General features: G+C 45.1%; 1 protein-coding gene across 1 annotated transcript in view; it reads right to left on the reverse strand.

Annotated features, from left to right (window-relative positions):
* Positions 1-9,493: 9,493 nt before the first annotated feature.
* The window catches only part of EGFR (epidermal growth factor receptor), a 221,851-nt gene continuing 204,523 nt past the window's right edge, over positions 9,494-26,821 (reverse strand). The window contains exons 21-28 of the mRNA XM_086365545.1: positions 26,249-26,404; positions 25,341-25,416; positions 22,302-22,448; positions 20,803-20,900; positions 18,993-19,160; positions 18,600-18,647; positions 17,766-17,868; positions 9,494-16,287 (exon numbers count right to left, since the gene is read on the reverse strand). Of these exons, the coding sequence (XP_086221671.1) occupies positions 15,926-16,287; positions 17,766-17,868; positions 18,600-18,647; positions 18,993-19,160; positions 20,803-20,900; positions 22,302-22,448; positions 25,341-25,416; positions 26,249-26,404 (1,158 nt within the window). The 3' untranslated portion in view covers positions 9,494-15,925. The remainder of the gene's footprint in view (positions 16,288-17,765; positions 17,869-18,599; positions 18,648-18,992; positions 19,161-20,802; positions 20,901-22,301; positions 22,449-25,340; positions 25,417-26,248; positions 26,405-26,821) is intronic.

Below are 26,821 nucleotides of genomic sequence, written 5' to 3' on the forward strand. Positions count from 1 at the left end.
CTTGATTCCAGCTTGAGATTCTTGCAGCCTGGCATTTCACATGATGTACTCTGCATATAAGTTAAATAGCCAGGGTGACAATATACTGCCTTGACATACTCCTTTCTCAATTTTGAACCAGCCTGTTTTTCCATGTCCAGTTCTAACTATTGCTTCTTGACCTGTATACAGGTCAGGAGACAGGTAAGGTGGTCTGGTATTCCTATCTCTTTAATCCACATACAGTGGATTCCCACATTAAGGCTAATCCTCTTGTGGAACTGGGTTAGGACTGTCTTTGGGATGTGCTCTTTGAAGGGAATATATTTAAGGAAACTCTTCCTAACACCCTCCTGCTCCAACTCACTTTAAAAAACATATCCCAGATCTTTCTGCTGCTGGTTCCTGAAGCCAATAAACTTAAAAATATTGTTTCTTAAGCATTAAAAAGCATTAAATATTGAAACTTTGACCTATAATAGCCAAGGCTTGAATACTTGGATCAGTATCTCACTTAAAAAGAAAAAAAAAAAACCAGAAATTCGAAGGCATACTTGTATATCACTTAAACTAAAGGGTGCATGTGCTCTCACTAAAGTCCTCTATCCTCCTCCGGGTTCTTGTATTCTAAAATGAAGAAAGAGTTTTGTTATAGACTGAATATTTTTGTCCCCAGATCCATATGCTGAAACCCTGACCTCCAGTTATAGTAGTGTTGAAGATGTGACCTCTGGGAGGTGATTAGGTGAGGTCATGAGAGTGGGGCCCCATGATGGAATGCACCAAGACACATAGGAATCAAACTGACAAACATTAAAGACAGAGATGAAATATTAAAAGCAACAAGGGAAAAAGAAATAACAAAGGGAAATTCCATAAGGTTATCAGCTGATTTCTCAACAGAAGCTCCACAGACCAGAAGGGAATGGCACAATATATTTCGAGTGATGAAAGGGAAGAACCTACAACCAAGAATACTCTACCCAGTGAGACTCTGGATCAGATTTGATGAAGAAATTAAAAGCTTTGCAGAGAAGCAAGAGTTAAGAGAATTCAGCACCAGTAAACAGTTTTACAACAAATGGTATTCCCATTTGTTGGGAAGGGAATTCAGCACCACTAAACAGTTTTACAACAAATGCTAAAGGGATTTCTCTAGGCAGGAAACACAAAGGAAGGAGAAGATCTACAAAAAAATAAACCCAAAACAACTAACAAAATGGTAATAGGATCATACAGATGGATAATTACCTTAAATGTAAATGGATTAAATGCACTGACCAAAAGACATAGACTAGCTGGGCTGATAAAAAAATCAAGACCGGTATATATGTTGTTTACAAGAGACCCACCACAGACCTAGGGACACTTACAGACTGAAAGTAAGGGGATAGGAACAAGGGATTCCAAGCCAACGGAATTTATAAGAAAGCTGGAGTAGTAATAGTCATACCAGACAAAATAGACTTTAAAACAAAGACGATGTAAGAGGCTCAGAGTGGGGCTCCCTGATGTGTTAGTGTCCCTTTAGGAAGAGGTGCCAGGGAGCTCGCCCTCTCCCTCTATTTCTGCCATGTGGGTAAGCAGTGAAGAGTCTGCTCTCTGCAAGGCCAGGAAGAGGCTTCAGGACCCGAATCTACCTTCACTTTGACTTTGCATTTCTCAGCCCCCAGAACTGTGAGAAATAAATGTCTGTTGTTTAAGCCACTTGGTCTGTGGTGTGATTTTACGACAGCCAAGCTGACTAAGACTCCCTGGCTGTGGAGGGGCTATGTCGTCCCATCCTTGGTGAGCCAGGAACCTGTGTGCTCAGCTCGACTCCCCGCCAGCCACATCCTCTGGCGGCCTGAAGCCCTAACACTGCTTTCTCCTTCCACGACCAGCTCCCCCGAGACCATGCTGCAAGGATTTGTTCTGGGGGAAGAGAGGAAGAAAAGCAAACAAAACGAAAAACCGCTAAATGTTTTGTTGTGAGTGGAGGGAATGGAACCGACAAACATTAAATTTTGTCCCGAAACAACTGCCAAAATAATATATATTCATTATGGAAAGCCAAGCAACACAGAAGGATAGAAAACAGAACGTAAAGTTGTTCCTTGCTACTTTGTTATTTCACATATTGCTCCCTACTCAGTTCTCCAGCATGAATGGGCTCACATTACTATTCCCAGATGGCTTTCAGACTGTGTGCACACACCCCCACATACACACACACTCAAAGGTAGGTATATATAGAAATATAAGCTTTTAAAAATGACAAAAATGCTATTTAGCAACTTGCTTTATTTCATTTAGAACTGTATCATGAGGATATATCTCCATATTCATATAGATTTCTCCTATTCTTTCTCACAACTGCTCAGAATCCCGTATTATGAATGCTGCATGATTTATTTGATAATTTCTTTTTTGATAGATATTAAAATTAAAATTTTTTTTCTTTATTACAAATAATTTTTTAGTGAACATTTGTATTCATATATTTGTATGTATAATTCATATAACAAATGTATAATTGCTTGAATATTTGTCTTTTTATTCATATAACAAATGTATAATTGCTTGAATATTTGTCTTACCTCCAACTGGCAAAACAAAATACCACAGGCTGGGGGCTTAAACAGCAGACACTGACTTCTCACAGTTCTGGAGGCTGGGAGTGTGGAATCAGGGTGCCAGAGTGGTCAGGTTCTGGTGGGAACTCTTCCTGGCTTGCGGACAGATGCCTTCTCATTGTGTCCTCATGTGGCAGAGAGCATGTGAGCTCTGACCCCTCTCCTCTTACAAGGACACTAATTCCAATATGAGGTCTTAACCTCCTGACTTCACTTAACCCTAACTACCCCAAAAGGCCCAACCTTCAAATACTGGCATGAGGACTTCAGCATGAATTTGGGGTGGGGAGAAGTTTGGTCAATAACAGTATTTTGCACACATGTTTAGTTTCTAAGTCATGTTTGACTCTTTGCGACCCCATAGACTATCCAGCGCACCAGGCTCCTCAGTTCATGGAAATTTCCAGGCAAGAATACTAGAGTGGGAGTTTATTTCTACAAATATTAAATTACCCTATCAAAGGATATGCACATTTACACTTTTTTGAAAATTTATTTAATTTAATTAGTTTATTTAATATTTTTGGCTGTGGTGGGTTTTCATTGCTGCTTGTGGACTTTCTAGTTGCGAGGAAAGGGAGCTGCTCTCTAGCTGTGGTGCTCAGGTTTCCCCCTGCGGTGGCTTCTCTTGCCGCAGAGCTGGGGCTCTAGAGTGCAAGCTCAGTAGCCGTGGTGCACAGACTTAGTTGCTCCATGACACGTGGGATCTTCCCAGAGTAGGGATCCACATCCCCTGCATTGCAGGCAGACTCTCAACCACTGGACCAGGAGGGAAGACCCGCATTTAAACTCTTTTGCTGTCTTTGTACAGTCACTCTGTTGTGTTTGACTTTTTGCGATGTGATGGACTGCAGCATGCCAGGCTTCCCTGTACTTTACTATCGCCTAGGGTTTTACTGACCTCCAAAAAGTTTATGATACTTTATATTTCTATCAACATGTGTGGAGAAAAGGGTTTATAATTTCATTTTAATTGGCATTTTCTTGACTATTAGTGAGGCCAAGCATATATTTCCTTGTTATTAGTCATTTGTAAGTTCCCCATTTTGTTCAGTCTCTAAGTCTTGTCTGATTTTATGACCCCAATGGGCTGCAGCATGCCAGGTCTCCCTATCCTTCACCATTTCCCAGAGTTTGCTCAGACTCATGTCTATTAAGTTGATGATGCCATGCAATTATCTCATCCTCTGTTGCCCGCTTCTCCTCCTGCCTTCAATCTTTCCCAGCATCCAGGTCTTTCCCAATGAGTCAGTTCTTTGCATCAGGTAGTCAAAGTTTTGGAGCTTCAACTTTACCATCAGTCCTTCCAATGAATATTCAGGGATGATTTTCTTTAGGATTGACTGGTTTGATCTCCTTGCTGTACAAGGAACTGTCAAGAAGTCTTCTTCAGCACCACATTGAAAGCATCAATTCTTTGGTGCAGTGCTCAGCCTTCTTTAAGGTTCAACTCTCACATCCATACACAACTACTGGAGAAACCATGGCTTTGACTGTATGGACTTTTGCTGGCAAAGTGATGTCTCTGCTCTTTATTATACTGTCTAGGTTTGTCATAGCTTTTCTTTCAAGGAACAAGCATCTTTTAATTTCATGGCTGCAGTCATCACCCAAAATGATTTTAGAGTCCTAGAAAATAAAATCTGCCACTGTTTCCATTTTTTCCCTATTTGCCATGAAGTGATGGGACTAAATGCCATGATCTTAGTTTTTTCAATGTTGAGTTTTAAGCCAGCTTTTCACTCTCCTCTTTCACCTCATTATGAAGCTTTTTAGTTCCTCTTCACTTTCTGCCATTGGGTCGTATTATGTGCACATCTGAGATTGTTGGTATTTCTCCCGGAAATCTTGATTCTAGCTTGTGATTCATCCAGCCCAGTATTTTGCATGATATACACTCCATAAAAGTTAAATAAGCAGGGTGACAATATACAGCCTTGATGTACTCCTTTCCTGATTTTGAACCAGTCCATTGTTCCATGTCCAGTTCTAACTGTTGCTTCTTGACCTGCATACAGGTTTCTCAGGAGGCAGGTAAGCTAATATGGTTTTCCATCTCCTAAAGAATCTTCCACAGTTTGCTGTGATCCACAGTCAAAGGCTTTAGCACAGTCAATGAAGCAGAAGTTTTTCTGGAATTCTCTTGTTTTTCTATGATCCAACAAATGTTGGTAATTTGATCTCTGGTTTCTCTGCCTTTTCTAAATCCAGCTTATACATCTGGAAGTTCTTGGTTCACATACTGTTGAAGCCTAGTTTGAAGGATTTTGAAAATTACCTTGCTAGCATGTGAATGTGAGTAATTGTGTCATGAATTGTCCATGTATACACTGTCAAAGTCTTAGTACAGTTTTTAACATTTGTATGGGTCTGTTGGGCTTTATATTTTAATCCTTAATATTAATCCCTGATACCCCTCAAGGTTTTTTCTCCTTATATAAATTTTGACTTTTTACTGTGTTATTTTTTTCTTTAAAAACTAAAAAGAAGAATTTAGGTGGACATGATAACAGTCCTTTCCTCCATGTCTTTGGAATTAAGTTATTATGTGTCAGCATCACCTTGCCTGAGTTTCAAGAATATTCACATACATTTTACCCAGTTGTTTTGATATCTTTTAGGTTTAGATCTTTAGTCCAACTGGAATTTGAAGTAGATCTCTAATTAATTTTCAAAGGTATAAACATTTTCTCTAAAATCGTTCATTGGGGAGCCTTCTTCCCTGGTGGCTCAGATGGTAAAGAAACTGCCTGCCGTGTGGGAGACCTGGGTTCAATCCCTGAGTTGGGAAGATTCCCTCAAGAAGGAAATGGCAACCCACTCTTGTAGTCTTGCCTGGGGAATTTCATGGACAGAGGAGCCTGGTGAGCTACAGTCAGTGATGTTGCAAAGAGTCAGACATGGCTGAGTGACTAAACACACTTTCATTCTTCCACTGTCTGGAAATGGCATTACCATTACATGCTACATTTCCATGTGCACATCTGTTTCCATAATTCTATTTTTTTTCATTAATTATTTCCTGTGGCTACATTGGTCCTAGGTAGCTTTATTTTAGATTTATATAGTGTATTCTTATATCATTGATATCATTACTCAGTTGCTTTCCAAATGTTCTTAGCTGCTGTCATGCATTTTCATTTTTAGATTCCAACTTCTAAAATTTCTACTTCCCAAAAGAATCATTGAAATTTTCAAGTGAATTGCATTGACTTTACCTTATAATTAGGAGAGAATTGATATTTTAACATGATTAGGTAGGTACTCATATCCATGAATACAATATATATTTTAAGTCTTCTTTTATGCCTCAGCAAAGTTCTATAGTTTCTGTTTTCATACTGTTCTTGCACATTTAAGTTTACATCCAGTTATTTTGTAGTTTTAATTGCTATTTTAAATGGGATTATTTTCCATTACATTGTTTAATTAATGATTGATGGTATATAGGATTAATGACATTTACATATGGACTGAATTTTCTTATTTTATTAATTTTGTTAATAATTGCTTTCATTCCATTGTTTGGGATCAGCAAACTTCCTCTGTGAAGGGACAGATAGGAAATGTTTTTGGCTTTGCAGGAGCTCTGTTGCCCCGAATTGACTCTGCGACTGCAGTGCGAAAGCAGCCTTAGGCAATAAATGTGACCATGTTCCAATAAAGCTTTATTTATAAACTAGCCTGCTGGCGAGATTTAACTCTTGGGCATGGAACAGGATTTGCTGACTATAGTCTATGGATGCAAATATATTGTATATGAATTATATGCTTTTCCTTGTCTCCAAAACAGTGGATTTCAGAAGAGTGTTGAATAACAGAAGTGATAAAGTCACTTGTTCTTTATTTGGTATTGGGTTGCTATTTCACCATTAAGGTCAATGCTTCTTTTAAAATTTTTGGTAGATATTTTTACCTAAAGGTGTTTTCATCCCTTCTTAGGTTACTAAGAAATTTTAGTAGCAGTGTGATTGAATTTTATCAAATCCTTTGTGAATCTCTTAATATTCACATTTTCCCTATTATTCTCTTCATGAATATAAATGAAATCTTATATAAACTGTCCTTGAATTGATGGAATAAATAATTCCATTTCCTGTATTTCATTAATGATTTCTATATCTACATTTGTAAATGAAGTTACAGTTTTCTTTCTGTAATATTTCTTTGATTTTTAAAACATTATTCTAACTTTTGTAGGATGAATTGGGAAACTTCCCATTTTTTATAAAGTTTTGAAACACTTTAATTGATATGAAAATTAACTATTTTTTTTCAGGTTTGCTAAAACGTCCAGAAATCATTTGAGTCTAGTACTCTTCAGTGAAGGGCTGTGCCATTTCCATTTTGTCTGTTATTTATTGATCTTTATGAAGCAGAGCCTCTTTGTCCTGGTGGCTAAAGGCTGTGTGCTGTGTGAGGTCCATCCATTTAGACTTGCCCTTAAGGAAACTGTTCAGCTGAGTGGATGTGAGAGCAGAGGAAACTCGTCATAGGTTAGCATACGCTCCCATTTCTGCTTGGTTCCAGAACGGTTAAATTATACAATAGAGATAAGATAGAGGGGAAGCAGGAAAGGCAGAAGAGGCAAGCTCCTTAGAGAGAAAATAATTGGAAAGGAGAAATGCCGAGCTACTCTGGAATAGAATAGAGGGCAGGTACCCCTCCAACTTCTTCCACCCAGAGGGAGCAGGGCTGGGCTTTTTAATGGCATCACTGGTTCAAGGGAAGAAGAGGTTTTGCATTTTGGAAAACTGGGTGGGCCTTTCAAAGGCTCCTGGGAACCTTGGACCGCCCCTGCCGAGCTGACGGGTCATCGCTGCTTGCCACAGCAGCTTCAGTCCCAGGTGTCGGGGTCCTGGGCTGTAATCCTAGCTGTGTCCCCACAACACCCTTGCATCCTGGGATGCAGCCTTTCCTGGGGGAGGGGTAGGAAGTACGCAGAGACCCCCCAGCAGCCTGCCTTCCCTTCTCATGCTGGTGTAGGGGGCAGGCACTTAGGGAGTCCTCCCCTAAGCCCTGGTCAGCAGCACCTTCTCCGTAAGACCACCTGAGAGGCCAGGGTGGCCTGCTGTGCGCGAGGGGAGCCACCGGTGGAGGACAGAATGGTTGGCCAGAGGCCCTGTCTGTCCTGCGGCTGACCCGCACGTGTGAGGGCCTTGGATGGGCTAGCTCTGTGCTTGGGCTTGTTTTACTCCAGGAATGAGTAAAATATACAAAAGATGTATTTTTGTTTTCTTTAGAACCTAGTATCCAGGGCAGGGAGGAAGAGAATGCAGGCAGAACCAGTGGAAAGACCTCAGGGCAGATGTGGCATCCCCCAGGGTTGAGTCTTTCAGGATGCTCAGTGTGCCTGGTGGGCCAGGGGGCAAGCCTCCTTCCAGTTCCAAACTACAAATGGATGCCCATGGGCTCTAGTATATTTTGTTTACTGTGTTTTGAGACCAGAGCAAAAATTAGATGTGATACAGCTTTCCTACTCCAGGTTTTAAATATCCTTTTCTGCGTGTGGAGGAAGGCCCTGAACAGCCTGAAGGAGCCGGGATCCAGCAGAGCTGGCAGAACAGGCTGCAGGAGGCCCTGCCCAAGGCCTGAGCTAGGGGAGAGCCACACAAAAGCAGGAAGAACCAGCTACTCATGCTTTTCAGACTCTCCTATACTTGGCAAAGCTGTTCTCTCTCCAGAGAGCTGTGATTACTTTTACAAGATTGTTGGCCCAAAGGCAAAATCTCTTCAAGCTGAAACCCCATCTGCACTGAGCTTCAGCTACAGATCAGGGGGCGGGAGGATGGAGACTGAGGGGCCGGTGTACTTATTCTCAGGTGGGGGTGTCAGCCTCCGGGTGAAAGCCATGGCCTTCCCCTGGGAGTGAAGGTTCCAGGCAGCCAGGCCCTAAAACATGGTCCCTGTACCTCAGTTGCCTGACCTTCCTTCCATGGCTCAGCCCTGATGGAAGGCTGTGATGCTGAGAGGCTCATGCCATCCAGGGTGCTGTGTGAGGGCAGTGGGGGCTCGGGGAGGCCAGGAGCCTGAGGGGGTCTGGGGGTGGGGCGTGTCCCACAGGGATACAGAAAGGTCCCTGGATCCGCTTATTATTCCAGAACCTAGTTAACCTGAAGTCCTGCTCCCACCTGTACGACAGTCCCGCTCAACCTGTGTTTGTAAGTGATAATGGTCTTCTGGATGAACCATGTTAAACAAAGCCACAGTTTTTCTGAAAATGATGGGTGTCACCCCAAGCATCAGGGAGACTGTGACACAAGAGGACCTAGGGGTGGCCCCCGGGGAGGTAGGGTGGGCTCCAGGTGCTGGCCAGCCTGTGGCAATCCCCCACCAGCACCCGCCTCCCGCCTGTGCACCCCATTCTCCCCGTACCCCCTTTTAAGGGCAGTTCGAATGAGAAACCTGATTCCCTTACCTGTTCAAGGATTTCATCTCAACGCAACAACTTCCCTCAGCACCAGTCATTTCTTGATGGGCTCAGAAGGGCTCCCCCACAGGCCTGGAGTGGGGGTTGGGGGGCCGGTCTTCCCCATGGGGGAGCACTGCTGGGGAAGAGTTGGAGCAGCTGGGCCTGAGGCTCTGCACACACGGTTGTGGTTTGCTAATGCCTCAGACTTTCAGTGTTTATGATTGAGCAGAACCACAACTTGCTGTAGAATCATCATCAAGGAATTCCCTCTCGGCTCTGGAAGGAGAAGAGACTATGCAGGGAATCCGGGAAGGTTTGCCCTACATTGCAAGGTGCTGGGACGGTCAACTCAGGCTCAGGAACTCTCCACTAATTGAAGTGCATCAGGCCCTGCAGTGTGCATGGAAGAGCGGGGAGCCTGTGGGGCAGAGGGCACATGGTAACTCTCCATAATTTCTCCTCAATTTTGCAGTTTTGAAACTAAAACTGCTCTAAAAATAAAGTTTATTAATTAACTTTAAAAAGTTGTCAGGAAAGGACATCTACAGTAGGTCAGATATTATTAATAACTATTATCAACACTGCATTGTTAACAAGAATACAATGTTTTTATAAGATACTTATGAGTAAAGAACATGAATAGTATACATCTAATTTTTTAATACTCCATATACAATCAACATGTTTTGATCAACAGTGTAAACCATATAAAAGAGAATCTTGCTTTCTATTTGTACAAATATTGATTTCATCACAGAAAAACTTTATAATATTAAAATGTACCATATATTAGAGGCTATAAAGCTATTGCTTGCTTGTTTAAAAATGAAATTACTGCTGCCTAAGGCTACTTGATTACATCACCTCTAATATGTCATCAGATCCACAGTACGTCTTCCTTTCCAAAATTTCATATCATACAGCAAGATTACTTTGTAGCCGAATTAAGTCAAAAGTATTTCTTTAAGAAAAAAATTAGTAAATGCACCTAAAAATGCAGTTTTATCTACCAGGTGATAGAGTAGGGATTCTTAGTACTTCTGATGGCAATTCAGACAGGAATTTGTAACCTCAGAGGGCATACTGTGCTTGTGAAGAGAAAATAATACTAGTTATTGCTTCAGTTTTTATGCTATATATATATATATATCAGTTCAGTTCAGTTCAGTCACTCAGTCGTGTCTGACTCTTTGCGACCCCATGAATCACAGCACGACAGGCCTCCCTGTCCATCACCAACTCCCGGAGTTCACTCAGACTCATGTCCATCGAGTCAGTGATGCCATCCAGCCATCTCATCCTCTGTCATCCCCTTCTCCTCCTGCCCCCAATCCCTCCCAGCATCAGAGTCTTTTCCAATGAGTCAACTCTTTGCATGAGGTGGCCAAAGTATTGGAGTTTCAGCTTTAGCATCATTCCTTCCAAAGAACACCCAGGGCTGATCTCCTTTAGAATGGACTGGTTGGATGTCCTTGCAGTCCAAGGGACTCTCAAGAGTCTGCTCCAACACCACAGTTCAAAAGCATCAATTCTTCGGTGCTCAGCTTTCTTCATAGTCATATATATAAAACATTTAGCAGGAATCCTCTTGTTGGCTTTTATTTTATAAACACCATCCAACTACTCATGCAGTATCCTTGCCGTCTCCCTTTGTGACTAACTCTGAGTCCACGTTTCCTTTCTCCCTGGGCAGTGATGGCTGCACAATGGCTGGAGGCAGGGCAGCCAGATGGTTGACAGGTAGCAAGGATGCTTGCTATCCATCTACCTTTGACAGAGGACATGGAAGAAGGGGTCTGCTTTACATTTCTTTTTCATCGATGAATTAGGCCCTCTCCCCATCCTTTCAGGGTCCTGACCCGCAGCAACGGATGCTGGGGTCTTTGTGCTTAGAGTTCGCCCAATGCTTACGTACCTACTCTTGGAGAATCTACCTGCAAGTCCACACACCTGTGGCGAATCCCTAGGCTGGTGGTTCTCAGCTTTGGCTGTACATCAGAATGATTTTAGGAGCTTTACAAAGTATAAATCTTGGGTTTCACTCACCTGAGGCACTGTTAGGCCTCAAGATTTTCAAAAGCTTCCCTTCCCCCACTGCCATGATGTCACTGTGCAGCCTGAGATAAAAACCCCATCGCTAGGATGGCTCTGCTTAGTTTGGAAGACTGCTGGTGGTGTTCATCAAACATGCTACACATTAGGGCTCTGCAGGTATTTCTAGTCTATATTGTAAATGTCTATCAACTGTAAACACAAAAATAATCTACGTCAGTCAGATTGGTATATATAAACCAACAGAGAGCTCTGCTATTGTTTTCTTACATTTACAGAGTCCATCGGCAGATGAGTGGTATACAGCATGAAGCTGATGTTGTCTATTAGTTGTAATAGACGGTGGTTCTTTCCCACTGAATTGCCCCAGAGTCAAATGAACCTGATTCAGACAAAGAAACTAAATGTAATTGTTTCCTTTTCTTGTTTTATAAATATAAAAATGATTCTCCTCTTCATCAGGACAACAACCTAGCCCAGTTCTGCAATGACATTGTGCCTTTTTACGAGAGAGACTTTTCTCTTGCTTCAGTTAAATCCCTTTAAACAACAATTAAAACTGTTAAATGTTAAAATTGTTTAAACAACAATCTCGGTTTCAAATTTTGATTTTCTTGCAGTCTTTCTAAAGTAAACTATTTCCTTTAGCAGAAAAATGAGTTTTCCTAAAAATATACCTTACAAAGCTCAGTGCTCTAAAAAGTTACAAAAATAGACTTACATTTAAAAATCCTATTGGAATGTGTCTTTTATAGCATAAAAATGTGTGCCCCTGATATGGCTGATATGACTAGAGGCAAGAGACCCTATTCAGTAAGGTTTTATAGCCCCAGCAAGGAAGACAAAGGAAAAAAAAAAATAATGTGCTTGTCACCAAGTAATAAATGCAGAACAGACATTAAGGGCAACTTCAAGAACCGTCACTGGGGTGAGCAGCTCATTCCCTGTAGCAGGAGATGGGTTTTTTAAACCAACTTCTTAGAAAAGAAACTGTCTAGGGCTTTCTCAAGGCTCAGATTTGGGGTATCTGCCACTGTTGGCATGAGTTAGCTGCTGGTGACAAGGAATTAGAGGCTTTGGAACGGCCAACAGCAGCCGAGGCTCCAGGCACACCAAGGACAGTGGTCATCCTGGCACGGCCTCAGGAACCTCCTCCACACACATAGTCTGATTCTGCCCTGATCAAGGGCACAGTGTCGATGCATAGGCTAGTCCAAGTGAAGGTGACCTGAGAGATGAGGGTTCCCATTCTGGTTGTCCATTAGAACCACATGGGGAGACCCTGCAATTATGATTACACTGCTCCTTTTGAGCTTACAGTCAGTCCTGACGGGCAGTGCAGGTGAGCACGGTGAGTCACCACGGCCTGACAGCCTGTCCTGCACGAATGCAGCCCCAGGCTTCGCACGAGTGGGAGGCTGTCAACCCAGGCCCGAGTCTCCCTGAAGGACGTTTTCCTTACACAGCTGTTGCCCAAACTCTGCCCATCAGAATCACCAGGGGAGCTCTCAGAAGCGCCTAGACCAGGCTGCAGCTGAGACAAATTCAGAGTCTTTTTGGTTGGGACCCAGGAGACACCCAAGGGCAGTCAGCCTGAGAACCACTGCCTGTCTGCTTCTGCACTTCATGGTTCATGCATGTCTGCAGTTTTGACAGGGGAAGGCTAAAGCTCAAAATTAAGAACTTTCAACAGACCTCTAAGCCTTGCCATCAACTGGAATGTAATCTGCACCCTCCCCTGTGCTCCTAGTTGTAACTCAGTGACAACTGACTCTGGGCAAATTTAGAGTTTGGAAGATTCAACTCTATCTTGAGGTGACAGAACTATTTTTCATAGTGTGAGACAACAGGGCCTCCTTAAAGATTATGTGATAATATGTATGTATGGCCCACTGGACAGCTAACTCTAGAACAGACCAGGTTGGGGCCCTGACCTCTGAGCAGTGGACTTGCCTGTAACTGTACACAGTCAGCTGTCCAGAGCTTTTGGTTCTTTAATGGTGAATTCGGCTGACTGGTGCTCAGGTGGCCTGTTGTGTCCGCTATCGAAGAAATCCATGTCTAAGTGGAGCCACACCATTCAAACTCATGAGGTTCGAGGGTCAGCTGTAAACACTCTCACTCTTCCTTTCCCTGACCTGTGTCTGAAGGCCTGGCTTGACTGGGCTGTGGGGAAATGCTCCAGGGACTGGCTGCGGAGGAAAACAGCAGACAGGCTCTCTGTGGGGCCTCAGGGCTTTGTGTTAACGAGCAGAAACCGAAGGGGTGAGGGTTAAGCTTTGAGTGGCCCCTCAGACCCCTGAGGTGTGAGAGCCCCTCTCCTGACTGTCCACGGGGCCCTGGGACCTGGATTCAGGCTCTGCTCTCTTAGGCTCTCTAGAGTCTACAGGCCCCCTGAACCTCCCTGGACAGACACAGTGAGAAAACTGATGGAAACACAATGTTTAAGAAAATTAAAAAAAAAAAAAAATTTAGTGAGTAGATTTTATGCCAGGAAATTGAAATACAAAAAAGAAAAATCTTGAAGTTCTCTCTACTTTATTATGTTACAGTAAAATATTTCAAATTACAAAAATACTAAGCTCTTACTGCTACAGTTGGACCAGGATGTTGTGGTGCTCCCTCCTCAACTGTCTCCTGACAAACTTGTGAGAGCAGAATGTGGGTCATTCTGTCTCTCAGTGCTGGATACATATCTGGCTAAAGCACTTATGTTCTGAGATGAATAAATAATGAGAGTGGTTTGCTGACAAGGACATAAAACTTCAGATCCTTAGAGACATTGTTTAATCTTTTCATGAATCATTTTTAACCCCCCAGTGGGGATGGACCGGAAGGGCACTTGGGGAATGTGCCTAACCCCTAACCCCAGGCTTGAAGGGGCAGCAGAGCCTGTTGAGCTGCTGCAGGAGCAGCTTCTCTGGAGGACACTTTCATGGCCGGGCTCCCTCTGCTGCACTTTCCAATTCTTGCTGGTGACCCGACTCCATGGCCCCTCCACACCAGGCGCTCCTCACCCTGTGCCCTGTGCTGTCACCGTGCTGGGCTGACAAGTCTTGCCTGGCATCTGTCATGTCATTTTCAGGTTAGTATTCGTTAGTCAATTTTCGTTGCTAAATTGTGAATTTTGTGGAATCAGGTATTATGATTTATTTATTTATTTTTAACTTTAATACCTATGCCAAGCTGGTAAGGTGTTAAAGTGTGGAACATGATGGAGCTGAATATAACTTATATTTCTATTGAGACAAAATTAAATACTTTGATGACAAAACTGTGGGGCCCTGATCCACCTGAGTCAGTAAATAACTTAAAAGCTAATTGTGTGTGGGGGGAAAGTGGGGAGCTGAATAAAACCATGGGCTGAAAATACTGTCTGAAACACTTCTTGCTGGCTGAGATGGATCTTGACTAAGAGTGTTTACAACACTGTCTACAAAGAACTATGTAACATTCAGGGTTTGGGGACACAGATGAGAAAAAGCTTGTGTCGTAAGTAGCAGGTCTTCTAATTACAGGGAGTTATTTTAAGGGGGGATTGTTTTCTTCTTCCCACATACCTGGAGATGTTATGAAGGCATTATCATCAACCTCAAAGTGAAATTTCATATTTACCTGAATTTCATATGACACATAATGCCGTCTCTATTTCGCCTGTGAAAAGCGCCGTAGTGGTGAGGCACTCCTGCACAGATACCCCCGTGCCTGGACCCTTCAACTCACCAAGGGCAAGGAGGGTTCTGGGCAGCTTCCCAATGAAGAGCAAAGTGCCCTTTGAGTAAAAAACCCTTGAAGTAAAATAATTAATTATCTTCTAGGAGTAGCCTAAACAAATTGTTTTGTGTGTGTGTCGGGGAGAGCGTTGGGGGAGCTAAGAGTTTCAAGAGCAGCATCACATATGCAGTCTTCAGACAGACACCTGTCCCCTGACCTCCAAAGACTTGATATACTTCCTTTAAGACTCAAATTCGGGGGATTTGTTCCTTTTTTGCACTGTCATTCCATCTCAATTAAAGGCAATGGTCTGAATGCCGATTAATCACATATAAGCTGACCGTGGTTACCGTTTTGCTGTACAGGGAAAGCATACTGGGTTTCAAAACTATGGAATGGAAAATAAACAAGTCTAATACTTATAATTAAAATACACTGGTCACCCAAAGGAGAGAAAGTACCATGGAGACATCTATATACAAGTAAGTCTGAGGAAGAATTCTACTCCCTCTGTTTCTTCCTTGCTCAGGAAGAGTTCAAAGTGGCTTATTGTCTTGTACCTGCCTTGATCTGAGATAGTACCAATGTGGCCTGCTGAGAACTCAGAGGACTGGCTGGTTATTCAACTGACTTGCAGTGGAGGAGTCTCCAAGCAGAGCCAATGGAATCACGTGTTGGCTGGAAGGCTGGTCCGTGCGTCTCAGTCACAGTTGGGCCTGGGTCAACTCAGTACCACAGGTGCTATGAGCAAGCTTTTTCCTTATTAGAAAAGCTCATTAAAAGTAAAATCAGTGTCAATGAAAAAACCCCAGATGTTTCTAAGCAATAAAACTCCTTAAACATATTTAGTGTTTTTCAAATATACCTCACTGAAAGGTGAACTTCTGCCCAAACGGACATCATTCTTCCTGGATGCCTTTTGTGGAAGCCTCACAGTTTGAACACAAAGGAACGTCCCTGCAACTGTGCAAAGCGCATCTGTGTCGGGGGCACTTCTTGGTTGAAAGGTGGGCTGATCAGGGCAAATATGGACAAACCAGTCTGTGGGTCCAAGAGAGAATGTCGGCATGGTGGTCAGGACTCAACAGCTGCCATGGCTTGGTCCTGGGGGTGGAAGGGGCTGGAAGTTTATGGCTGATGTTGTCCTCCATGGTCAGGCCCCAGTAAAGTCACTGCCTGCTGGTGCTGCCCGCAGGTATTCTGCATTTTCAGCTGCAGGCCCCTTAAAGATGCCATTTGACTTGGCTTCCTTGGGAAAGAAGGCCTGCTGGTAGTCAGGGTTGTCTAGGCTAAACTGGTGACTGCCCTTCTGAGCCCAGAGGGCAGGGCCGTCGAGTACACCATTGATACAGGCAGGATGGGTGGTGTTGAGATACTCAGGGTTGTCCACGGCGTTGCTGAGTGAATTTTGGTACTGAGGGTCTCTGCCAGGAGCTGGATATAGAGGCTGATTGTGATAGACAGGGTTCTGGACAGAGCCTGCGGGTCTTTTGGGAACAGATTGGTTTACATATTCTGAAATTGAAAAGAAATCAAGTGTAATCAGCAAAGCATCATCCCCAACAGGATTTCACAGCTCTTTCTGAACCCTGTGACTATTCTTCCATGAGGCACTGGATGACAGAGGCAGGGAAGCCTGAGGAGAGGACTCTCTTGCAAAAATGAATTGTGTTCTTTTCGTACTGCTCAGAGAAACGTGCATGTTTTTCTTTTTAAAGTTTAAAGTTTTCAGAGGACTGCTTCCCTTGAGATGTGTGTTTGTGCAGGTTGGCTCTGTCTGGGGACAGAGCTTAGATTAAGTAAATACAAGTTTCACAGGCCAGAAATGCAGCCAGGAGAGAGAACAGGGATCTTATCTGTCTCTCTCTCACACACACACTCACTCTCTCACACACACTCTCTCTCTCTCTCACACTCTCTTTCTCTCATACACTCTCTCTCTCACACACACTCACACACATCTCTTTCTCACACACACTCTCTCTCTCACACACACATTCTCTCTCACACACTCTCTCTTTCACACACACTCTCACACACACATTCTCTCTCTCACACACACTCTCTCTCTCTCTCACACTCTCTTTCTCTCATACACTCTCTCTCTCACACACTCACATTCTCTCTCTCACACACACACTCTCTCTCACACACTCTCTCTCTCACACACACTCTCTCTCACACACACAGTCTCTCACACATACACTCTCTCTCACACACTCTCTCTCACACACACTCTCTCTCTCACAGTCTCTCACACTCTCTGTCTCAAACATACTCTCTCACACACACTCTCACACACTCACTCTCTCACACACACACACACTCACACACACACACTCTCTCATATTCTCTCACACTCTCACAAACACACTCTGTCACACACACTCTCTCTCATACACACACTCTCTCTCACATAAACACACTCTCACACACACTCTCACACACACTCTCTCTCATATACTCACACACACTCACACACACACTCACACACACACACTCATATTCTCTCACACTCTCACAAACACACTGTCTTTGTCACACACTCTCTCTCTCATACACACACTCTCTCTCACATAAACACACTCTCTCTCACACACACTCTTACACACTCTATCACACACTCACACACACACTCTCTCACACATACTCTCACACTCTCTCACACACTCTCTCACATACACTCTCTCTCTCACACACACTCACTCTCTCTCTCACACACACACACTCTTTCTCTCAAGCACTCACACAGGTATATCTTTACTGTTGGCTTCAAATTCTAGAAAATCTACAGACTCCTTCTAAAGACAACTTGGACATGCCTGGACCCATGTGCATACTTGGTCATTGTCTATTGACTGCCCTCTTTCTCCCTTCGTTTTGTCTGCACTCTCACCGTGGGCTCCACCTCTGAACCAGCTTGAAGGAAGCAGCTGGCCTGGCCCCGGGCCTGAGGCCGTGGAACAGAACTCCCCACAGCGAGCGGTACTCACCGGGTACTGGGAGGAAAGCGTCGTCCATGCTGTCCTCGATGAGGGCACCAGTGGGGTCTGAGCTGTAGCGCTGCAGGAAGCTGTCTTCCTTGAGAGGGTAGCTCTGTCGGGGGGAGATGAGGCAAGGTTAACTCCAGCCAGTGTTGCTCACTTCAGTGGGGATAAAAGTCACCTGAGAGCTTGCTAAAATGCAGATTCTGATGCAGGAGATCCGGGAGAGGGCCAGAGATGCTGCACTTCTAACCAGGTGGTACTTCACTCCTGGCCCAGACCACAGGGCAAGTGGATGGCCCGGACCAGGGCTGTCCAGCAGGGCTCTTGGCAATGACAGATGTGCCCTGTGATCTGTGCTCTCCCATACGGTAGCTCCTTACCACATGTGTGAGGAATGGAATTTAAAATTTTATTTAACTTTAATTAACATTTAAATTTAAGTAGCCACACATGGCTAGTGGCTTCTGCATTGGTAAGTGTGGATCTAATCAGGGCTTCACATATCAAGCATCAGCACTGCCTGGAAGGCGAGCTCACAGATGGCCAGACGCCTCCCAGCAGTTCCTGTGTCAGTAGGTTTGGGGTAGGGGCCCGACAGTCTGCATTTCTAACAAACTGCCAGGTCCAGGAACTGCATGATGCTGCTGGTCCATGAATCACATTTTCAATAGCACTTTGAGAAATGATAGCTAATTGCTGGCCACAGAGTAGGGATCAAGGGAAGAAGCAATACAGGAAGGAAATCACAATTATTCAGGTTAAGGTGGGTACTTCTTATGTCTAATAGATCTGGGGTACAGAGATGTTATTTAATTCTGGTTTGTAGATGTTGATACCTACCCCATTTCTATCAACGCAAGTCACAGTGGGAGTGTTGCTGGAGGTGCTCTGAAAAAGAATCACAGTGTTTATGATGCAGGCGGACACTCAACCATCTCCACTGAGAGCAGGAAGGGGCCTCAGGGAGAAGGGACATTTAAAGGGGCTTGATTTCATCTTGACGCATTAGTATGAGAAAACTAGGTTTAGTTCTGATTTAATTCTGTTCCTTAATGGACCAAAAAGATTATGACACAGTTGTTGCAATGCAATAAAATCACTGATACACTCAATTGATTCATTCTGATTTTAGCTTCACCATCTGGTTAAGTTCCGCAAGATGGGTATTATTTTCTCTAAAACTCAATCTGTTCAAATCAAGAGGCAGAGCTTAAGAAAGAGTGACTTTGGTACCAGCGAGCTGAGGAGGGGTGTCCGGGAGGTGGCGGGGCTGTGGAAGAAGCCCTGCTGGGGGACGAGGTACTCGTCAGCATCCACAACATCCTCCATGTCCTCCTCATCCATCAGGGCGCGGTAGAAGTTGGAGTCCGTAGGGCTTGGCAAATGCATTCTCTCGTCCCCCTGGCACAGAGATTGTGAGACCATCAGAAAGGCCAGAGAGCTGCTGTCCCACTCCCTTGCTATCGAGGTGTGGTCTGTGGTCTGCAGGTGCCTGTATATTTGCCAGTTTAGCTCTAATAACCCGCCCCCTTCCCCCGCGGGTTCTCCAAAATACAGTTCCTCCTCCCTTCCCCCATTCCCCACCCCCTGGCTGAAATGAAAACACTGAAAATTCCCTGACGTCCCAAAGTCCTCAAAGGAAATGCAGACAGCTCAGGAGGTAAAAGAGGTGCCGGAGGCACAGCCTTCACTGCGTGCTGTGCTATGTGCAGTAAAAAATGCACTTTTGTTCTTTATCCCTGCTCCTGGCACAGAATTCCTCAAAGTGAATGTCACTCAGTCACGTTCAACTCTTTGCGACCCCATGGACTGTAGCCTGGCAGGCTCCTCTGTCCATGGAATTCTCCAGGCAAGGATACTGGAGTGGGTAGCTGTTCACTTCTCCTGGGGATCTTCCCAACCCAGGGATGGAACCCAGGTCTTCCGCACTGCAGAGCTCCTAAACCCTTGGAATTTCCTCAGTGTCTCTTATGTTAATGAGGAGATTTTTGGGAGCACTGAAAGATGGGGGCTGGTGACCAGTAGAGCCACATGATTAGAATCCCATGTGAGGGTTAGAACTTTCAGTCTAGACCCTGACCTTCAGTGAGGGCAGAGGGCCTGGGGGTCAAATCTACTGGGGGTCAATGATTTAATCATGCCTATGTAATGAAGTCTCCATAAAGGCCTGAAAGGATGAGGTTCGGAGTCTTTCCAGGGTGGTGAGCACGTGGAGATTTGGGGAAGAGCAGTGCCTGAGAGAGCATGGAAACCATGCCCTCCCCTACACCTCCCCTCTGCGTCTCTTCCATCTGGCCTTCCCTACACCTCCCCTCTGCGTCTCTTCCATCTGGCCACTCCTGCATTATATCCATTTATAATCAAGCAGTGGTCTAGTGAGTAGAATGTTTCCTTGAGTTCTGTGAGCTGCTCTAGCAAATAAATGGAACCTAAGCAGAGGGGGAGTGAGAACCTCCAGCCTTTAGCTGGTAGGTCAGAAGCATCTGGACTTGGCACTGGCATCTGACGTGGAGGAGTATGGCCTCTGATGCTGTCCCAGGTGGACAGTGTCAGACTGAGCTGAATTGCAGGACACCAGCTGGTGCTGGAGAAGTGCTTGCCTGGGGGTGTGGGGACCCTCCCCCTAGAACACACACATTCCTGGAACTGCTTCAGGTGCTCTGCAATGCATTCTGCATTTATTATTTCACTGAATCTTTAAAGTTCCATGAGCTTGGTTTGGTTAACCTAAAGTGGAGAGTCAAGAATCTGAAGCCAGATTTGCCCCACACCAAAGCCCTGGTTCCCCAGAGACAGATATGAAGCTTTGGCTAAAGGGACCATGAAGATGAGGGGGCGCCAAGTGTGCTGGGCTCACACAGTGGCAGACAGTTGGGGGCCCCATGGTGAACTTGACTTAGTCCACCTTGAGCTGTGCTTGCTCTAATGCCTGACGGTTTCTGGTGCGGCCCGGGAGGCAGCGAGCTGCATCGCCGCGGTACTACAGGGATGTGTGAGCTCACTACAGGATCCTCCTGGGGAGGAGCGGGGGAGCGGACCGTACCTGGATGACAAGGTAGCGCTGGGGGTCTCGGGCCATCTTGGAGAATTCAAGGATCAACTCACGGAACTTTGGGCGACTGTCTGCATCTATCATCCAGCCTGGGGAAGGAAGGAGGGAAGTCAGTTCAGTTAGAACCCTAAAAGAACTGATAAAGATGGCATCCCTGAAAGTATTTATGGGGGGACTCTTTAAGACAAATAAATGAGGATGAAACCTAATCTTTGTGACAGGTTTTTCAGTCTTGGCAAGCAGGCACTGATTACTGTTTAAAGACCATGATGACGTCACATATTTGAGTCAGAATGGCAATAACATGCTCTAATTTCCTGTGCCTGCCCTTCCAAGGGTCATTACGGTGTCATCATCTTAAGTGACCCAGCAGCCGAATGACAGGCTTCACTTTCTGTGAACTGCTCTGACTGTAGGGAGCCCTGGGTCTCGACTCTCCGTAAAGTTCTCACTTGACATTCAGCCTCATCCACATTCACTCAGCAGTCTAGTAAGTTGGAAACCAGATTTAGGGAAATTTAGGAACTTTCTAAGAAGCTCAGCGCTTGGGAGTGCCATTCCCTGGCATTTCACTGTGTCACACTCAGCAATCACACATGCGCGTGACAGGACGCTCAGTGCCTTCGTGTGGAGGACGCTCCTGTTGACCACGCCACTGCATCTGATGACACAACGATCCAGGTCTAGATTAAACATGCTGGAGGAACAGCTGTTGACTGGAAATCCTCATGACCCTGAGAGTTCACATTTGTTTTCTATCAGCAGGACGTCAAGCTATTTTAGGCCAGGCTGCTATGTGACCTCAGACAAATCATGTGACCTCTCTGGATACCAGCTTCCTCAACCTAAAGCAAGGAAGTCACAATTGATTAGCTCTGTGGTCTGAAGTTCAGAAAGGCTCAATATTGACATGGATTTGGCTCTCTCACACTCCCTGGGCTGCTTTCTGTGTAAATTCTCATCATATATGTAATACTACCCCCAGAGCCTACTGAACTTGGGCTTCTGACAGCGAAGTAGTGTCACAATCAAGCCATACACTCTTACTTGGATTACAATGTTTACCTGCTACACTGCAGAAGGCCTCACGTAAATCCAATATCTGAAAGGTTTAAGTCAAAGCAGAAGTGTTGATTCTACTAATCTCGTGTGGCTATTCACCGTTAGGCATTTAAAAACAGTCTCTCTGGTAACAGGCTTCAAAATGTGGGGCAGGTTTTTCATTGAGCAACTCAGAGAGCAGAGTGTTTGATACAACAGCTTCTGGGGGCTTCTGACTTGACTTGTTTGCTTGAAAACATCAGCTCACAGTGCTGAGTGTGACATTAGCTCACAGTGCTCAGTGCAGCAGGTATGCGCTTCTGGTGAAGTGCCCTGAGAAGGGGTTGACGAATGTGCCTGCCTATAGGCTGTGATAGAGTGTCTTAGGGAGTCTAAGACCTGGGGTGTGGCTCAGGGCAGCCCAGTGACAGGTCCCGCTGGCCACTCACACTTGACCATGATCATGTAGACGTCGATGGTGCAGATGGGTGGCTGTGGGAGGCGCTCTCCTTTCTCCAGGACAGTCGAGATCTCACTCGCAGGGATTCCATCGTAAGGCTTGGATCCAAAGGTCATCAACTCCCAAACAGTGACTCCTAAGAGGCAGCAGGGGTTGCTTTATGAGTCAATAATAATCACAGCATCTTGTCTTTAGTCATCATTGTTGACATACTGTTCCAACGTTTAAAAACCCCTGTTTCTGTGGCTTTGGGCAATTTGCTCGGTCCTGGAAGCCTCAGTTCAGCGTCTGTCTCATAGGATGGTTGTGAGATCAAACAAGATAACACAACTTCAAAGTTCAGACAATGCCAGGCAAATAGTAAGTAGCCAATAAGTAGCAAACTTTAGTAATAACAGCACAAGACACCACCTCTCTGAGACATGCCTGGTCTATGGAGCAGGAGTTACACAGTCAGACGTGCGCCCCAAGAGACTTAACTAACTATAAATTGTGTTTTTAAAGAATAAAAAAATTAGAGATAAAAACCTCTGTTCCTTTTGATAAATATAAAAACTCCATATTTTAAATTTCAACTTCAATAAATCACCATGATTAAAAAAATTAAAGCAAGAGTACTATTAGAATTGGTGTTTTTTCAGACTGTTCTGAAGTTCTGATGGTCTTTCTACCTAAATGCCTCCCTTGATGGAATTCTCTGCTCCAGAAACACAAATGTGATGAGCAGTATGTCCCCATCTGGACAGCACGATACCCTGGGTGCCTCTAGTGATGAGCAGAGTGGGCCTGAGTCTTGAGTCCCCAAACCACACAGGGAGTGCGGGGGGTGGTTCCTAATCTCCAACTAGTCTAACGACCCCTTTTCTTTAGAACTGACCTCTAAATACCATGGATCTGCACGGTGGATTTTCTAAAGGCCATTCCAAAACTGAATGATCTGAATTAACATGCAGATGCAAGGTGGAAGAATGAAGAAAAGCCATGGTCCAGGAACAAGAAAATATTAATAACCCTTCTGTCCTTCCCACCACAGAGTCATTATGGACTTGATCAAAAAAAGAAAATCTCACGTCCAGGTTTAAACTAGGTTTACACATTGCATTTAACACACACACACAATGACTTCCTAAAGGAAAGCAAACTTTGCAGGTTTGGGGACAAACGGTGAGAGAGGGCCGTGTGTATGCCTGGCTGCGGGGTATGAGTAGGGTTGGAAGTTGGTATGAATTCTCTCTCTTTTCAACTGGTAAGTGGAACATGCAGGTTCCCGACTAAAATATTTTGCCTTGACTAGAGTCTAGAGAGTAGAGTAACAGGATATGTTTTTTAAACTAAAAATTCAGGTTCATATTGTAACAATTCTGGTGTACTGCCAGAACAGCAGATCGTAATCACTTGACAGCACAATTTCCACTGAGATGAAAAACATAACCCCTGTGCTGACGCTGCTTTCTGATGCTGGTTATAATCACCCAGAGGGATTAAGTCACTGAGTTTGAGAATTTTCATTTACTGGGCAGACATGGCCCTGCAGTCTGCAAGTGGGCACATGGGGCAAGGGGAGAACACAGGTGGGCAGCTGGGAAAGGAAGGGGCCCATACCACTCTTGACCATGGTCAGGGTTTCAGGTTTTATCTGGAGCATATTTGGAAAATCAAAGAAGGAGGTTAAGCAGAGAAGTAAAAGTCTAATGTAGTTTAAAATATTTTTGCCAGCTGTCTGGAGAATAGATGAATGAGTACAAAACAAGCCCAGAGAAGACCCAGGAGGAGCCCCTGCGTAGTGTCGCTGGAAGGGGGTGTGTGTCACCACACTGGGCTGTGTGGCAACAATGACAATGACGGGTCTGGGCAGAACCACAAACAGGAGAAGCAGCATTTCTCCCTGTCCCTCCAGGGGAGCAGACACTTCTTGAACACAGCTGAAAATAACAAGGTATCAGAATACTTTTGTTTCCTTATCTAGTTCGTCAACTGTAAGCAGCTCAGCTCACAGGTATAAATGAAAATTCACATATTCATTCACAAAGATTTCTGTCTTCATAAAGCTTATATTATAGCAGGAGAGATAGACAAAGACCCATGACATTTTTAAAAATTTAATTGGAATATTAGGAAGTTAATAATGCTGTAAAAGAAATGCTAAATGGGAGATATCCTGAATGATTCTGTTTTTGTGATAATGACAGCATTCCTCTTGGAAACTCCTTATAATACTACTCTCCTCAAATACATGTTCTATGGGTGGGTGATTCACCTCTATTGCTTTGATAGCTGGGATAGACTGATGTTCACCATTCAATGCAGATCAGCTGTTTTGCAGCCTTTGGGCTGATTTGGCGGTACAGGGGGGGCTGACTGCATAACAGTGGGTAGTACCCAGCACAGCAACCAGTGGAAATGCTTTCCTGAAAGGCGAGGCTCTTGAAGGCTCTGGAGCCCCTCTGACAGAGAACAAGATGAGAGCATGAAAGGTGTGTCTGAGGAGAGGGAAGCTGGGCAGAGGACAGAGCACAGGCCGCGTGGGATTTGGAGGAAGAAAGAAGCAGGTCCTGGTGAGATGGCCTTCATGAGAGCTGGAAGCAGCAGCTACTTTCCTCATATTTCCCCAAAGACACACTCTCACAGTGTGTTTTGTCGAGCACAAAGATAACCACTCAGTACACGGAGCTGCGGTCACTGAGTCAATCCACTGTAGAACCACACCCTCTACCGGAAACACTTCCACACGAAACCTGATTTGTCATCTCCCTTTGGTTCACTTCAAATTCACAGCGAGAGGTTATACCTGCTTGATTTTGGGGTACAGGCATTTCCCAGGTTCACATTCTTTCCCTCTTGTTACTCTCTCTCCTGACAAGCTCACTATTACCTCCAGTGACGCTCAGGACGGTAGTTAGACTCAATTTCCTTTTTCATGTTTTCTATTGTAGTCAGTGTCTCGCATGGCAGAGTGTACAAAGCACATCAACAGTGCAAGCCAGCACAGTCTCGGCCTTGATTCACCAGCCTCAGGATTCTGACTCACCATAGCTCCAGACATCACTCTGATGGGTATAAATTCGGTGTAAAATTGATTCCAAAGCCATCCATTTGATAGGGACCTTGGAATGATGAGAGGTAAAAGTAATAAGACAACTATTAGCTTCCTTCTATTGGAAAAAAAAATGACAAAGGGAGAAATTGAAAATGACAAAGGTGAGAAAACCAGGCCACCCACACCCTGCCCCCCAGGCCCAGGGCTCCTTCCCAGCAGGAGGAGAGGTTTGTCTGGCAGAGGACAGGGTCTCTGTCAGACCCCAGGACTGAGGAGGGCCTTTGGTCTGTCTGTGGGCTCCTCTGCTGAGCTGCGTGCATGGGCTGGTAGCTGGGGACCCTGGTCGTGCCCTGTGTTTGTGGGTTCTTACAGGGCCAGCTGCTTGGAGTCATGCAAGGCAGTGTGAAACTGAAGACGTGTACAGCTGATCTAGAGTGTTCTGAAGGGTGTATCTGGAGACCTGCACCCCTCACTGCTGGGAAAGCCCCCTGGAGAAGCCCCAGGCCTGTCCAGAGGAAGAAGCCAAGTCCATCATGGCCAGCGCCCCTCGGGAGGTCCTGGAACAATCACAGGAAACTTTCCTTGCTGCCAAATCAGCTATGACATTTCAAGATGTTCTTCCGAAGGGTCTTTACTCTGGAGCAGGAGGTGGAAACCTAACTGGCTAATAGTCCCCTACAGATGAAGCTGAATTCACATTTACTGCCTTTGGCTTCTGGGTGTGTCAGAAACATCTCTATTCACCTTCCCAGGAAATGCTTCTCCCCAGGCAGCTCTGGAGCCTGGCCAGACCCAGTGCTGGTGGCACTGTGACCTCACCTAGAAGGTCCTGAGAATGGCCCTGAGTTGGTCAGTCTGCTTCAGGAGAGTGTGTGCCTGTCGACAAGCCAGCCCCTCACCTTGCCTCCTTCTGCATGATACTCCTTCTCCTCGGCACCCAGCAGCTTGGCCAGCCCGAAGTCTGTGATCTTCACGTGCTGTGGCGTCTTCACCAGCACGTTCCTGGCCGCCAGGTCCCTATGCACCAAGCGCCGGTCTTCCAGGTAATTCATGCCCTGAAACACAGGGCCACACGGGAGGGGTGGGTGCCTCAGTGCCGCGTTCAGTGTCACACAACAGTATTTGACCTGAAGTCTATGCGTGGGCGAACTGCCCTCCACAGACACAGTTACTTGGACCTGGCAACATCAGTGACCATCGATCCGCTCCAAGGATGAAGAGGCTAACTGATCTCCATCCAGTTACTCAAGTTTCAAGCTCAAATGAACAAGTAGAAGAGGCCAGAGACAGAGAAGGAGCCCCACTGTAGGGCCAAAACCTGGCCGCATGCTACTCAGAATGGCTGCTGCCTCTTGCCTGGCCTTGCCACCCTGGGCCAGTTCATATGGGGCACTGCCTCCCCAGGGCCCAGGGCTCTCATCACACTGTCCTGGACTATCTTACATGATTCACTACCAGTGAAGGTTTTTGTC

This window comes from Bos grunniens, chromosome 22 (assembly GCF_055505025.1).
Source record: "Bos grunniens cultivar Pamir isolate PY7600 chromosome 22, Bosgru_T2T1.0, whole genome shotgun sequence".
In the NCBI taxonomy this organism is placed as follows: Eukaryota; Metazoa; Chordata; class Mammalia; order Artiodactyla; family Bovidae; genus Bos; species Bos grunniens.